The sequence below is a fragment of the Condylura cristata genome, unplaced genomic scaffold (genome assembly GCF_000260355.1).
Source record: "Condylura cristata isolate star-nosed mole 26May11 unplaced genomic scaffold, ConCri1.0 scaffold00022, whole genome shotgun sequence".
NCBI classification, from domain to species: domain Eukaryota; kingdom Metazoa; phylum Chordata; class Mammalia; order Eulipotyphla; family Talpidae; genus Condylura; species Condylura cristata.
The window spans coordinates 27,370,457-27,386,373 of NW_004567123.1; the positions used below are offsets into that span (position 1 = coordinate 27,370,457).

Here is a 15,917-nt window from a genome sequence, read left to right on the forward strand (position 1 = left end):
CTTGAAATTAAAGAACAAAGTGAAATTGGTTTACCTTAATCCACCATCCAGTTTGAATTCACCTCTCAAAAGAATGGAACCCAACTCCCCCCACACAAAGTAATGGTACAGTCCCCCACTGGTCCTTACAGACCACATCTACCCCCGACACGCCAGGCGAACTGGCGTCGCCCCTCCTGTCGTCATCACGTCGCTCCGGACGTAGATCTACGCCGGGGTCACGCCTTCCCGGCGCGCCGCTGGGTGGCCGCGGTTGCTAGGCGGCCGCGGATACCTGGCGGATGGATGCTGGGCGGAGCCAGGGGAAGATGGTGGTCGCTGGGCCTCAGGTAAGAAGGCTCCTGAGGTGATGGGGCCACCCGGGCGCCGCCGAGCCGCTGGGAGCTGGCGAGGACTGCCCTCCAGGTCCCTCGGCCAACTCTGGTGGAAAATCGAGGTCCGCGGGGGATAAGTGGGGTCGCAGGGGTCGGCGGGGATTTCTGATCTGGCACTGGGCGGCATCGCCCTCGCCTCCGGGGGTGCGGATTTTTCTACCTGCTCGGTTGTGAGAGCTCTGAGCGGGATCTTGCTATTTTAGGTTCAGCCCCCTTACTTAGGAGTCTGGCTCCTAGGAATCTGTCCTCTGGCAGGACTAAGCCAATGGCAAAAGCAGCTGTGTCTGTGATGGCAAAATAACAACAACAACAACAATAATAATAATAATAATAAAAATGAAGGTAGTGATTGCGTTCACTGTGGCATAATCGCGCAGTACCTCACATCACGCAACTGTAAGGGGAACATTGAGGAGCAACCCCGGAGCCCGCTGAGAGGCTTCTGCATAGGTGGTAGAAGGTGGAGTTTCAGGTGCCACCCCCTGCTGAGGTCGGTCAAGGAAAAAGGTGCAGCTAGGACTTTGGTAGTTAAATTGTTGGGGAGGAGGGTGTCGTGGGGAAGCGCAAGCTTGCCACGGGTGTGGCTTCAGGTTGCAACTGTGTCTCTGCTCAGCTGACCCTGACTGAGGGTGGACAGACAGCATCTGACCACGCTCTGGCTCATAAACTCTCAGCTCTCCCTTTTATCACGGGCTGTGTAAATAAATCCTGTTATTGTTTCTCATCATTGGTCTGCTTTGGGATCCTGTCCTGCAGGCTGAAGTTCTGATGAGGACCCACAAAGCAAGGCAGCCAGACCTTTCTGTCCCCTTAGCTGTTTCACAACCACTAGCTATCATGAGGCTTCCTTTCAGGAAACTGGAGAGAGCAAAAGTCAACATTGTATATACACACTGAAACCAAGCACTGCACACAGGTAGAATGGAACAGGAAAAGATTGCTGTGATGGGATCTCGGGGTATTGTTTTTTAACATAAAATATATTTTTAAAATTTATTTTATTTATTTATAAACACAAGAGCTGGGGTGTAGGCCAGAGGTACAGGGGTTTGAGAGGAAAAGATTGGAAAGTATACATAGGAATGTGGGGAAGCAGTATTAGTGGAAATAAACATTAATACATTGTTTTGGAGAATATTTGGAAACTAGCCTTCAGTAGGTAGGAGTTTATTCTACAAATAGCATAAAAACAATGATGGGTTTAGGGATCATGTTTATAACAGTGGTCTATTAGGAAAAGAATTTGAGGGAAACAAATATGTTTATCAGTATATGATTGGCTAAATAAACACTGGTACATCCAGAAGAAGGCCTGTGAATTTGGTGTATCTATCAATACTGACACGGAAAGTCGTGAAAAATTCAAGGTAAGGTGCAAATGTGTTGCAGAATATGGGATGTATGCATGCTGGAAACATGGTGCTTACAGTAAAATCTAGTTTGTAAAATAATAATGTGTGTTTAAAAAGAAGTCTGACCCCATACTTAGCAAGTGTTAGTGATGAGGAATCAGGTTGGAAATGATGGGTTGGGAGAGGCAGGGCAGAGCCATGAGTGTAGACTGGCGGGAAGGCCAGGACAAGAGCAGATGAAAGCCAAAACCTTTGGTTTCTGCGTCTGCTGTGCATGGCACTCTCCTCCTTTGTAACCGAGGGAATTCCTAGCCAGGTTGCAGCTCTTTCTTGATAACTTAGAAGGAGAAGGCAGCAATCCTCTTTGGGATCCTTCTTTTGTTTCTTGTTTCCCTATTTTGCCCCCTTCTTTTTCCCCTAAGGTAGCCATGGAGAAAGAGCTTAGGAGCACCATTCTTTTCAACGCATACAAAAAAGAGGTGTTTACTACCAACAATGGCTATAAATCCATGCAGAAAAGACTTCGGAGTAATTGGAAGATCCAGAGGTGACAGTGTGTATTCTTTTCCCTTCTAAAAATAATTGCCTGCTGGTAACTGAAAAATCTTTATTTTCGTATTGAAAGGATTGTGTAGGCGAGAGATGCTGCTTAACTGTAAGATTGTTCAGAAGTAAATAATTACTAAAATAACTTTTGAAATTGGCAAATATGTTAGTAAGTTGTCCCCCAAATCACATTCAAACAGGTATACTAATTATACATACATAGTGTTATAAGAGTTTAAAGCATTTTTTCATATTTCAGTGCTTCAGTTTAGAGAAAGGAAAAATGTGCACCTAAGTGTTTTTTTAGTAGGTAAGGACATGTAATCAATAAGCTAATGGCAGAGCTGACTGAATTAATGGCTAAAGCACATTGTGCACTGGCCAGGTTGAATTTGGACATTTTTTTTTTTTAAGATTATTTATGCATGTAAGAACTGGGATACAGGCCAGAGGTTCAGGGGGTGAGAGCATTCACCAGAGACAGAGTGGGGAGCAGAATAGGCAGATTGACTGAAGCACACTGCTGAGGGGAGCAGCGTGTGCCACAGGAGAGGCCTGCTGTGCCCTGTGGGTCACTCCTGGTAGGGATTGAGTTTGTGCTGCAGCGGCTACAATAGCTTCATAGTGCCTTGCTACCAGGGAGGCCCCAATTTGGACCTTTTGGCTTATGGGATATACTTGAGCAGAGCCTGATGACTTTGGGGTGTCCTAGAGGGAAGAAGTTCATTTTGGGGGAGATGTTGGACCAGATGCCTCTAATTCTCTGTGGCCTCTGAGTCAATACAGACGAGAGGGTAAAATAACTCATAAATTACTTTAAGTAAAACATCTGACATTTGCTTTTAAAAATCATCTTTTTTAGCTTAAAAGATGAAATAACAACTGAGAAGCTAATTGGGGTGAAACTATGGATTACGGCTGGACCAAGGGAAAAATTTACTGCAGCTGAGGTAAGAACTATTCATGAAGAGGAAATATAATGCGATAGTGAGGAAAATGGACTCTGAAATCCTGGTTAAACCCCACTTCACCACCTACAGTGTGACTTCAGACTGATCACTTCATTGGCCTCATCACGGAGTTTTGTTGTGATGTTTAAATGAGATGATGAATGTTTGAAACACAGAGCAAGTGAATTAAATAATAGCCATCCTTCTTTGCTGTGTTTTTGCCTTGAAAATAAGAAAATCCCACTTTAAATTGTTTTTATTTATTTATTTAATTTTTTTATAACCGTTTATTTTTACATCATTTTGTACATTTTTTTTTTCCATCTCAATTGTAATCGCCGCGGGTTTCCCATCACCAAGTCACCCGTGTGCCATCACCATAATCCCGTGTACTTCCCTCCCCACCCCTCTGTTAAAATTAAATTGTTTTTTATCCTTTGTTATGAAATAGACAAATAGTTTTTTTTTTTCCCCCTAAGTTTTATTCATAGCGTTTTATACAAAAGTCTTTTGGGTTTAGTCATAGTTTTTTTTTTTTTTCCCTTTGCATAGTTTGAAGTCCTGAAGAAATACCTTGAAGGCGGTGGAGATATCCTTGTGATGCTAGGAGAGGGGGGAGAATCCAGATTTGATACCAATATTAACTTTCTTCTAGAAGAATATGGAATCATGGTTAATAATGGTAATTATTATTATTATTTTAATAGAGGCACTGTTTTTTTTAAATTTATTATTGCTATCATAGATGTCTGGGCCTAATAGTACCATGGAAAGCCCTTCACTGAGGGTGTGCAGTCTAGCATTCTGGTCTCACCAGCAATCTGTTCTTTCCAGACCCAGGCTTCTTCCCTCTTAAAATGAGGGGAATAAGGTACAGGGTTCCTTTCACATCAGAGTTTATGTGTATTTGCATTAAAATTCATTTCTAATCTAAAATGTATCTTTCTGTCTTTTCCCTAAAAGATGCTGTCGTGAGAAATGTATATTATAAATACTTCCACCCTAAAGAAGCTCTAGTTTCCAATGGAGTCTTGAACAGGTGAGCATGGCCAATGTGGAACTGCCTTTACAAGTGACTTTCTTCTTTCCCATGTGTGTCTGTATTCATCTCCTCTCATGCATTCTTTTCACTGTTCCTCTTTTCTTGTCTTATTGTTTTATTATAATTTATTATAATCATCCAACAAATTAAATTCTTCCCACCTTTTGGAGCTTTGCTGATTTACCTTTTTTTTTTTTTTTGATTTACCTTTTTAAAAAAAAAAAATTTATTTATTTATGCATGCAAGAACTGGGATACAGGCCAGGGAGGTGAGTGAGGGGTGGGGTGGAGGTAAGAGGATTCACCAGAGACAGAGTGGGGAGCAGAACACGTGGATCTACTGAAATACACTGCTGAAGGGAGCAGTAGGTGAGACAGGAGCGATCTGCTATGCCTTCCTGGCTTCAGTGACTGTGGCCAGCTTCATAATGCTGTGTTTTAACCCCTTGTGCCACCAGAGAGGGCCCTCATTTACCTTTTTGTTAGTTAAAATATATTCTGTTGCAAGTAATAGAAAACCCTGGTCAAATGGGATTAAACAATAAAGAAACGTCATTGAATCAGTAATTGAAAAGCCCAGAAATAGGGCGGGCTTTGGATATGGATGACTGGAAGATTCATGATGATAGCCCGGCTCCAGTTCTATTTCTCTGCGATTTGTGTGGCTCTGCTTTCCGGGGGGGTGGAGTGGGGAGTAGTTTTAACAGTTGCCAGACTTGTACCCACACCACACAGGATGAGAAAGCATGCCTTAGTCCCAGCATCCTCAGCAGCAGTCCTGAGATTTGCTGCTTGGCCTGGTTTAGGCCACATGTCCATCCTGACGTGGTCGCTGTGGTAGAGGGTGTCCAATGCTCTGAGGCATTCTGGGTCCTTTTCTCCACTCTTGTAGCCTGGGGTGAAATTAGTTTCTTCTGATACACTAGATCCTGAAACATAAATGAAGGACTTTGGACAACATCAAGTTCTCTCTATAAGCTTTTTTTCCTTTAATCAAAATGATTCCATACTTGAGTGCAAGGCACTCTGCCAGTCTGATGTTACAGACTCCCTCAGAACTCCAGAGGAACTTACCCGGATATTTTAATGTTAACTTCTGCAAGCTTCCCAAAGATGTATGCACATGTACCTTTAATTTTTGAGAGTTGTGTCTTGAGCAAGTCTGCAAATTCATTGACATCCTCTTCATTGTTAATGTTAATGCATTGTGAAGTCCCGACTTTTTTGTTTACTGATTTTAATTTTTTCCTTCAAGGGAAATTAGCCGAGCTGCTGGGAAGGCTGTGCCTGGAATCATTGATGAGGAAGGCAACGGAAACAATGCCCAGTGAGTGTAGTGTATTCTCTAAAGCCACCTGAAGGGTTTTTTCTTGAAATGAAGTTTTAATTTCTGATTATATAAGTAACCCTCACAAAAATACATATTTTATATACTTTACCTATAAAGTATATAAATATCGATTATATAATTTTAAGTATAGGTTATATATTATAGATTATAATTATATAAACCATATAATCTATAACTAGATTTTTTTTTTTTTTTAAAGATTTATTTATTTATTCATACAGAACTGGGGTACAGGCCAGAGATGCGGAGGGTGAGAGGCTTCACCAGAGACAGAGTGGGGAGCAGAACAGGCAGATCGACGAAGTCCACTGCTGAGGGGAGCAGCGGGCGGGTCAGGAGAGGTCTGCCACGCCATGTGGTCACCTCCGGGGCAGACGGGAATTGAACTCATGAGGAAGTGGCTTAAGCTTCTTTGTGCAGTGCTTTAACCCGCTGCGCCACCAGGGAGGGCCTATAACTAGATTTTATATGATCTATAAGTATATGATGTGTATACAATATAATGATATCCTATAATGTTCTGTATGATATACAATAATATTGTAAATATATGACATAGAATATATATGGTTTGTATCATAGTTGTATGTTGTGAAATGCATGATACGTATTATATATAATATATAATACATAATGTGTGTGTTTGTGTATATATGTAGATAGCATATCCTTTTAAGGATTCGCTAAAATTGCATGTATCCTAACTTACCTTATCAATCTCCTATTACACATTTAAGCAGTTTTTAATATTTTCCTTTAATAATAATATTGAACTCTTAACTATGTGATAGGTATGAATTGTCTCGTTTAATCCTCAGCAACAATTCTGTAAGGTTATAGATAACAGGTTATTATTCAAGTTCACCTAACTAATGTCAGAACTTAGTTTCCAACTGCTCCCTGCCTGTATTAACTTCTGCCCCATATTATTATAAAGAGTTCTGTACTTGTTACATAAATAATAAAGCACAAAGTGCTCATCTTTACATGTACAATTTATTCTAACACTTTAGCACACTGGAGTGCTAACACTGGCCTTTCTGGGTCGGGGGTCTCCCGACTGATGCGCTGCCAGACGGGAGAGGTGCCAAATGCCCAGGCAGCTTGCGGCATGTAGAGTCCCTGCGGGCACATCCTCTTCACTGCTCTTTCCAGCATGGGGTATTTTCATGAAGATATTCTTGGCGTCTCTCTGCCATCTGTGTCTGTGCAGGCGTCTCTGTTTTCTTTCTTCTTTTCTTAATAAACCTGTCCCTTTAAGATGTAAGAAAAAGAGAAAATACTCTCCAACTTGCATTTCTCTGCAAGTTAAGCTAGTGAATAGAATGGCCTTGGGAGTCTCTGACTGAATTTCTTCTGTGAATTTCCTAGCACTGCTTATTGTCCGTTTTTCTATTGACTTTTTTTCTTATTTACTTATAAGGCCTGAAATATTTTCCTGATTTACCTTTTCACTTTGGGGCATTTTGCCCTGTAGAAGTTGAATGTGTTTATGTAGTTAAGAAATACAGTTTTATAATTGATGCGGTATTGATGCAGTTCTTCCTGTCACTTAAACAGAGGACTATAAATTGTTAATTGACTTTCATATTTCTTAAAATGTTTAACTTTGAAGCTAGAGTTATATCAGTTTTTGAGGTAATAAACAAAACCTTAGAAGAAATTTTGTAGTTGATAGAAAATTACTCAAGAAACACTGACATCAGCTTCCTTTTTTTTTTTTAATGTTTCTTTATTTCTTACAGGGCTCTCACCTTTGTCTACCCTTTTGGTGCCACACTGAATGTCATGAAACCGGCAGTGGCTGTTCTGTCCACGGGCTCCGTGTGTTTCCCACTTAACAGACCCATTTTGGCTTTCTATCATTCAAAGGTACAGTCTTTCTATGATGGGGTGGGTATGTTATTTGTATTATTGATATAGTAAAAACTGCATTACCTACATTTTCCTGAGAGGTTTTAGACATTTCCTTCGTGGTCTTCACAATAGTCCTGCGAAGTATTAGCTCTGTCACTTACATTTTACTTCATAGGGAAACCACAGATTGTCCAGTAACTGGTGGAGTCAGGGCTCCAACCTGCCTTTTATCATTGCTTCAGAGTGCTGACACTTAACCCCTTGTGCCACCAGGGAGGCCCTCTTGCCCTTCATCCTTAAGTTGGTGAGATGGACCTAGTGCTCCCAAGAGGGGCCGCATTCCATCCTGGAGACTGGGCGTTCCTCCTCGCTGCTCAGGTTGGGTGTCTTTGCTGCACTTCTCGCCACACCTTCTAGGTCTTCGGTTTACTGGGGTAGTCTCCTTCGACTAACAGGAAGTACAGATGAGCCCTTAAGTAGACGTACTCTTATTTAATTGAACAAATGACAGACAAATGCTGGAAAACACTGAAGGTAATGGTAGAATCCATGAGGACCGAATACAAGGATTAAAGAAAGATCATCTGTATAATCTACTTGAAATAAATGAGGTAGGAAGAAGAAAGTAAAGTAGCATTAAAGAAAAGCTTGAGTGTGAATAGTAATGAGAAGGTAAAGTTCTTTCTCTTCCCGTATTTACTTAGATGCGTAGATTCAAATCACAGCACAGTTCATCCAGCCACTGCCCTTTCTCCCTGTGGAATTGCACCAGATTCACTTCCTCATCTCTGCAGCTGCTCTCTCTCCAGTGGTTAGGGTAGAGTAGTAGTGTGGTATTCTTTGCTAAGAAGCATTTGCTTTTCAGTGGTATAAGTCAGTATTTTGAAATTTTCACTGTATTTATGGAAGTTGTGGATTTCTATCTTTCAATATCTCTGACTTAGATGTAATTTTTTTCCCTAGTGCCTGTTCCTGTATGTGATTTTGCTTGAAAAACTGGATCTCAGTTTGTGTTTTTAATATTGTACTGTTTTTCTTCTTACAAATGGGATATGTAATCAACTGTAGACAGACTAAAAAACACCAGCCTACCCATTTTTCTGGACAGCCGTTGACTCTAAGAAGCCCAGGCCGATAGCTTGTTTCTTCTTTCCCATTTTGGCTTGTGCTTCTTTTTTGTGTATTTACCTCAAAACCTATAAACTAGGATAGATGTTTAATTTATGGCACATAAATTTTTTTTTTTTAACTAAATGTTATGACAGAAGTATTTCCGTGTTACTGAAAGCCCTCTCTGACACGTAACTTCACCACTAAAAGAGGGTCCAATAACCACTTTCCTTTGGTTTTCTTTTCAGTTTTTTATGATTATGACTCTAAATTATTCATGAGTTTTTTGGGCGGTTGCACACTGTTTTGTTGCATCTGTTGACCATTTCAGGATTAACCTGAATTATTGAAACTTGACTATAAAGTTTGTAGTTATTTTTTATATTTACTGTTCTCATGGGCAAAATACTTTCATTCATTAAAAAATATTAACATTAAATTTTTTTTCTTTCATATTAACATTAATTTTTTTTTTTCTTTCTAACTAGTTCTTACTGCTTTTGTGAATTTTTCATGCTTGTGGTTTACTTTTCTGTTTGGATCTTAGTGAAATACCTTTTGGTACTCATACTTATCTTTAATTCATACAGATTATCTTTGGAATCATCTCTTTTTCCATTAGGATTATGAGCTTTACATAAGATAACAATGGGGAAATGCTGTAGAACCAATTCACAGTAGTTTTTGTTGAAGTCAAATGGGAGAATCTAGAAGTATCTAAAATGGGAGGCAGACTGGATATAGTTGTTATCATGGTTGCTATTTCTGGACTGTTAAATCCTGATGTGAATTGGTTGCTCACATGATTCGTTAAGCAGGGTGACTTACGTGGTACATTTGGGAACTTGAGTATCTGACACTGTTTTGTCATCAGCAGAACCAAGGTGGGAAGCTGGCAGTGCTTGGCTCGTGTCACATGTTCAGTGACCAATATTTGGATAAAGAAGAAAATAGCAAAATCATGGTATGCTTCTTTTTCATCACATTAATGTATAATGTGTTAGTATGATTTTCATGTCATTTTTTAAAACTCATGCTCAGTTCATTTATTCACTTAAAAACCAGCATTCACAGCCATTCTCTGCCTTTCACTGAGAATACCAAGTTGAGTCAGGCATGATTTGGAAAAGATTATAGTCTGTTGAGTGAGCTCAGGAGAGCAGAAGTTGGCTGTGGCAGCGTCACCTTGTAGTATGGCAGTTTGGGTGGGCGTGGGTCCTGAGGAAGAGGTGTGGGCACCCAGGAGCTCAGGCTTGCTGCAGGAAGCCACGGAGCATGGGCTTGGTCAGAGCCCTGTTCGGGAAGACGCCTCTGCCTGCTGTATGAAAGGCGGAGGGGGAGGCAGCCTGAGCTGGCTCGGAGGCTGGTTGAGTCAGTGAGGCAAGGAGGGAGACCTAGACGGAAGGTGGCGAGGGTGTGAACTCCACTCCGAGCCCGGTAGGCGTGAGAGGTGTTTGGGAGGAGTTAGCAGAGCACGGGCCAGTGCTGTGGGGAATGAGGTGCAGGTGTTGCAGCCACTTGTCAGGACAGGGAAAGGACACCTGTGCTGGGACGGGCGACCCGTGTGAGTCCCTGAGGTGCCTGTGGAGGACGCGACTTCCTCAGAAACTTGACATTAATGAAATAAAGTCCCTCCGTCTCTGATTGTTGTTTGGGAGATTAAGATTTTGTTCCTCTGGAGTTCACAAGGAGTTCCAGTGTCTCAGGGCACACTGTGGAGACCTCAGCTATTCACCATTTTCTTCAAACTGTTATCAGCACATTAAATGCGTGTCTTTGGGACCGTGAATAGTTTGTAACCACAATTTGGCTGTGGTTAGCGGTAGACTGCCTGAAGATAAATGTCTCATGATAAAAGTTGGAATAGAGTAAGGAAAAACTTTATTTCCCTGTGATTTCACTAGGAGAAGGGTGGCTCCTCCTTTCTGAATCACTGTTGTGATCTTTTCCCCTATTTAATTCTTTCTTGATTTAATTCAAGGCCTGTCCTTGGCTCCCTCAGATGACCAAGTGTCTGATCCTAAGTTTGTTTTTTAATCTAGGACGTTGTTTTCCAGTGGCTCACAACAGGAGACATCCACCTAAACCAAATAGATGCTGAGGACCCAGAGGTAAGAGAACTTTTAAATAAAAAAATAGCTTTAATTTCTCATCGTCACTTGTGTTTCAGAGAAATCTATCTCACTTGTGTTTATCTAAATTATATAATTAATGATAGAACTAATTGGGGTGGGTTCTATATTTACATAGGTAAATATAGATATACATGTATAATAGCTGGAATTTAAAATGTGCTCCTCTCTGGGGGCGCAGCGAGTTAAAAGTGCAGCACCATGAAGCTCCCCGCAGCTACTATAGCTTAGTTTGATCCCAGCCAGGGAGCTCCCTGGCCAAACTTTCAAAGTCAGTGTCTATAGTGAAATACTTCTTTCAGAAACAGAAAGGATATAAAAATAATATTTTCACAAAGGAAAGATCATCAGAATTGGCTGTTTAACTATAACTTTGCTTCCTTTAGGGCTAGCAGCTCTGGCGACGTTCTGGTAGCATTTGTAGGCGAGGAGGGTGGTAAGCCAGCCCTGGGCGAGAGGCCAGTGGATGCATTCTATTTCTTTCTCTTAACGCAGGAACTTTCCCAGCTTTTTTACCTTAACGTTCTATGGGACACTAATATCAGCACTCTGTCTCACACCATGACTGGAAGGCCTACTCACATAGATGTAACTTATCAAATTAAAGGTTTAGGAAGTGCTATATAAGACTTCCAAAAATATTTATTTATATATACCAGGCGCTGTATATATCCTACCCTTCTACATAAATCATTTTTCTTTTAAAAGATTTATTTTATTTATGCATACAAGAGCTGAGGTGTAGGCCAGAGGTATGAGGGCAGATGAGGCAAGAGGATTCACCAGAGACAGAGTGGGGAGCAGAACAGGCGAATTTACTGGAATATACTGCTGAGAGGCAATGGATGAAATAGGAGAGGTCTGCTGTGCCATGTGAGACTAAATTCATGCGGCAGTGGCTGGTGATAGATTCCTACTGTTAAGACTTAACTCCTTGTGCCACCAAGGAGGCCCCCACACAAATCATCTTATCTCATTCTCTCAGGGAGGTAGACGGTCTTTTTGACATTTTATAGATGAAGAAACTGAAATTGTGTAAAATTGCTGTGTGGAAGTAATAAGCTAGGGCAGAGCTAAGACCTAAACCTGGTCTCCTAACACGAAGTCCACTTACTCATTCTACAGTTGCTTCTGTGGTTCTTAAGCTCTGAGATGTCAGGAAAATTATTTCCTGGCAGTGGGTAGCAGGAGGTGGCAAGAGGTCACCAGAAATGGCAGTCTGCTGAGCACTTCCTTCCTCAACTGAGGCTGTGGCCTCCCGGGGCTGATGGGTCAGGTCAGATGGTCAAAATGGTGCCTTATGTCTAAGGAAACTTTAAGTGTACAGATGTTTTGCTTAACTGCTCTTGAAGACTGATGAAGCCCCCTAAGTAAAGGAATCAGCAAAAGCTAGGAATTCGCCTTTCAGATCCCACAAGACCCAGCTCTTGAGTGGACCACTCCTCTCTGTGGCCACTCCTCTTTTCTAGCTGAGGAGATTGAGGTAAATACATTCTTCAAGATCTCCACTTAGGGTAACAAGCTGGCCAAGGCATTAGTCATGCCCACATCAGGCCGATTCTGGAGCCGGAGCCCCGCTCACTGACCCCCGCTCATGACGTGGACTGACTCAGGAAGAGTCTCTTTGTGCTAACACCATGCAGTTTCCCGGACCTTTCAGCTGTGAGATCTGGGGAAGATGAGCTTTGCATTGAATGGCTTTAGAAAGTAGAATGCTGGATCTAATAACGTGGCAAAGAAGACATTTTGAAAAGCTGAGCTTCCTCAGTAGGGTTTCAGATCACATCTTGTTATTTATTCCAAAGTAGCTTTCAAGCCCAGACAGTCATTGTTTCAAATGATATTTAATAGATTAAAATGGCAGCTCAACAAGGAGCTGGTGGCATTTACATAGGTTTTAACCTTCAAATCTGCTAGGAAGCACAGAAGCCAGTCGTCTCGGGAGCACCATTTCTCCCTGGACACAGGGCGGCTGTCTCGCTCGACGAGCATCCTGCAGCGTCTGTGCAGAAATGAGACTCACCTCTGGCTGTGGATTTGCCATGCCCATTTCTGACCTCTGCCTCGGGCACGGCCAGATGTTTCAGGGAAGGGCAGTTATTTGTTTGTGCACCTCCCCTGTGGAGAGTTTGTGGCCCTTGGGGTCTGTGGCGCCTGTTGGCCTCGCCTTCTCAGCTCTGGACTGCTCTCCAGCTGCGTCTGCGTCTCCAGAGCTGGCTCTTGAAAACTCACACAGCATGGGACGGGGGCTTCAGAGTTTCACCGTTTTTAAACTGTGTCCAGGTTGGCCTTGTTAGATGTCAAGGTTAACTGAATTCAGAGGGATTTAAGGAATAAGCATCTGGCTGCCAGACACATTTATTTAAATTTACTATGTAAGTACATAATCCCCTCACGTGGATTGGAGCTCATAGCATTCACACTGTACACCGCCCTTCTGTCTTCGCCGGCTGCTTTATTCCACTCTTCATTATCCACAATCCCAGCGCGTCTCGCATGTTCTTCCAAAAATACTTTCCACATATGTAAACAAGTGTGTGTGCGCTCCTTCCCCCTTACACATACATGAGGGCCATGTGCTCTCCAGCACCGTACATTTTTAAATGACCATATATCTTAGAGATTCTTCCATGTTTATAGACATAAAGAACTGTTTAGGACACATTTCTACTGTGGTCTGTTTAACCTAGCATCTTGCCGATGCACCTTTAGGGTTCCCCGGTCTTTTACTGGTACCAGCACCCGCATGTGCCATCATTAAGAGCTCAGCAATGCTGGAGGCATATTCTTGGCGGGCGGCAGGGCCGGGGCCTGCTGTCTAGCTGGGGGCTGTGTTGGGCTCAGGCTGCAGATGAGAAAGCAGAGTGTGTGACCCAGATGCTGGGGGACAGACAGAATGGGAGCTTGTGGACTTTATGATTGCTTCTGTTTTCTCACTACATAGGAAATAATCAGCTAAGGTTAAATGGAAAATGTTCTAGATGAGTCGAAATGACAAAATTACTGAGGGGAATCAGGAAGTGAATAGACTAGGAAAATGAAGCTCCTGACCCATTCCTCCAGTCCGTGACCGTGACATTCAAAGGCGACCAGTAAGCAGGCTGTGCGCTTCTCTTCTAGGTGAGCACTGGCGTGAGTAACTGAAGAGTTACATTTAGTCAGCACTGGAGTTTAAACCCAGTGACTTTTTCTTTCCACACAAAGTGACTTATTTAAGGCTTAGTTATCATTGATCAAGAGCAGTAAGGCCTCTGGGCAAAGGATTATAGATATTGCAGATTTGGACCTGTGACATCAGAGACTACAGATCAAACTCTTGCTCCTGCTCTGCTGAAAGGAACCCTCTTGTGGCTTTCAGATTTCTGACTACATGATGTTACCTGACACGGCCGCCCTGTCAGAACAGCTTCGAGTGTGTCTCCAGGAGGGCGATGAGAACCCACGAGATTTTACCACCCTCTTCGACTTGTCCATTTACCAGCTGGATACCACCTCCCTCCCCAAGGTCATCAAGTCAGTATTTGTGGCCACCTGAGCCGACTGCCTTCCATTCTGAGTGCTTGGTATCAAATCACAAGCCTCGGGGTGGGAGTTAGTGTCACAGCAAATGGGATATGCAGAATGTGTGCTCGGATCTGTGACAGCTGGACAGGGATAGCTGGGAAGGTGGGGTGGTGGGTTCATTCAGAGGACATCGCTGCTGAGATCCAGGCTCTGTCGCAGGCATTTAGGGGGCCCAGCTTTGTCCCGTTTGCCTAGGATCTTCCTGGGTTTAATAGAGCCCCATGTTCTAGGAACCTCCTCAGTCCCCTTCAGGCTCCACATGTTAATCTTTTCACTCTGAGTTACTGGCCTCATTTCCAGATGAGCAAACTGATGGTTGAGGAGGGTGAGGCATTCTCCCAAAGGGACAGCAGGGACTAAAGTCAGACCTCAGTGACTGTACGCCAGGATGTGACCCTGCTGGAGTTCCTGGTTCGCTGTTGTCTCCCGACCCATGGCAGGGTCAGGGGCCAGCGTTTTCTAGTATCTCCCAAACAGCATGGGCTGAACGTGTGGATACACACTGCACGCACAGCTACTGTTGACTGTCTGACTTCCTACCCCTCTACTTGAGCTTAAGTTCAACAAATGCAGAGCTCCTCTTGTGCTGGACACTATGCCTCAAGTTTACTGAGGAGAGAGACAACAGCTGTGATACAAGATTATTATGTTAATGTTAAATATGAAATATAAAACTAGAGACAGTGGCATAGTGAAAAGAAATTTATTCTCACCCAGGTAAACAGAGAGACCTGTTTTAAAGAGGGCCCTTTTAGGGGGCCTCCCTGGTGGCCTAGGGTTAAGTCTTAGCGCCATTACCACAACAGCCTGAGTTCGATCCCCGGCCAGGGAGCTGACCCACATGGCACAGCAGACCTCTCCTGTCTCGCCCACTGCTCCCCTCAGCAGTGTACTTCAGATTTCAGTAGATCTGTCTGTTCTGCTCCCCACTCTGTCTCTGGTGAATCCTCTCCCCCGCCTCTCCCCACCTCTAGCCTACACCCAAGTTCTTATAAACAAAATAAATAGTCAATCAAAAAAGAAGGTTACATCAACCCTGATTTCTTAGCCCTGTGTCTGCTTAGTGCTGTGCCGGGCGCCTAAGGGTGAGCCATAATGGCTGAGGGGGATTTCTGACAGTGGGCGTCAGCACAGCACACTCTGCAGTGAGGTCCCCATCCTGGTATGAACAAGCCCCAGACCTGCAGGTGGTCGGGGTGGGTCGGGGCAAGGGCATTTTTCTTAAGCTGCATTTACTCTTAAATGCTTACAAGGCCAACTTGGTAATAGGTGAAAAATGTGTCCTCTGAAGTCTCTTGCAACATACTGTTCTGCAATACCTGACTTTGACCCTTGAGGAGAGAGATGTGCCTGAGCATTAGAGATCAAGAACAAGACAAACAGCCTACGGCTCAGGGTGAGGGTTGGATTTATGACTGGGAGACTCATAAAGATCTCTAGAACAGGGCCATGTTAGTGTGTTTTCAAAGCCAACACAGACACTTTCTTGTAGCAGTTTGTATGATGAGTTGGAGTGAGGAGAAATAAAGAAACTGGTGAGGAGACAGTCGGGGCAGAGCAGGAGGACAAAAGGCGGAGCCAGTTAGAGTAGTTAGTGGCTGTGGTTTAAGAGGCATGCGGGAGAAGAGTGTCTCTGGAC

General features: G+C 43.1%; 1 protein-coding gene across 3 annotated transcripts in view; it reads left to right on the forward strand.

Annotated features, from left to right (window-relative positions):
- The first annotated feature begins 233 nt into the window (after nt 1–233).
- The window catches only part of IFT52 (intraflagellar transport 52), a 22,724-nt gene continuing 7,040 nt past the window's right edge, over nt 234–15,917 (forward strand). The window contains exons 1-10 of one of the 3 annotated variants that reach the window (XM_012728441.1): nt 247–329; nt 2,149–2,273; nt 3,135–3,222; nt 3,775–3,904; nt 4,186–4,261; nt 5,520–5,591; nt 7,361–7,487; nt 9,457–9,546; nt 10,625–10,693; nt 14,073–14,227. In XM_012728441.1, coding sequence (XP_012583895.1) covers nt 282–329; nt 2,149–2,273; nt 3,135–3,222; nt 3,775–3,904; nt 4,186–4,261; nt 5,520–5,591; nt 7,361–7,487; nt 9,457–9,546; nt 10,625–10,693; nt 14,073–14,227 — 980 coding nt within the window. In that variant the 5' untranslated portion in view covers nt 247–281. Of the gene's footprint in view, nt 330–2,148; nt 2,274–3,134; nt 3,223–3,774; nt 3,905–4,185; nt 4,262–5,519; nt 5,592–7,360; nt 7,488–9,456; nt 9,547–10,624; nt 10,694–14,072; nt 14,228–15,917 lie in introns of all 3 variants that reach the window. The other 2 variants (XM_004687391.2, XM_012728442.1) reach the window with 2 other exon arrangements.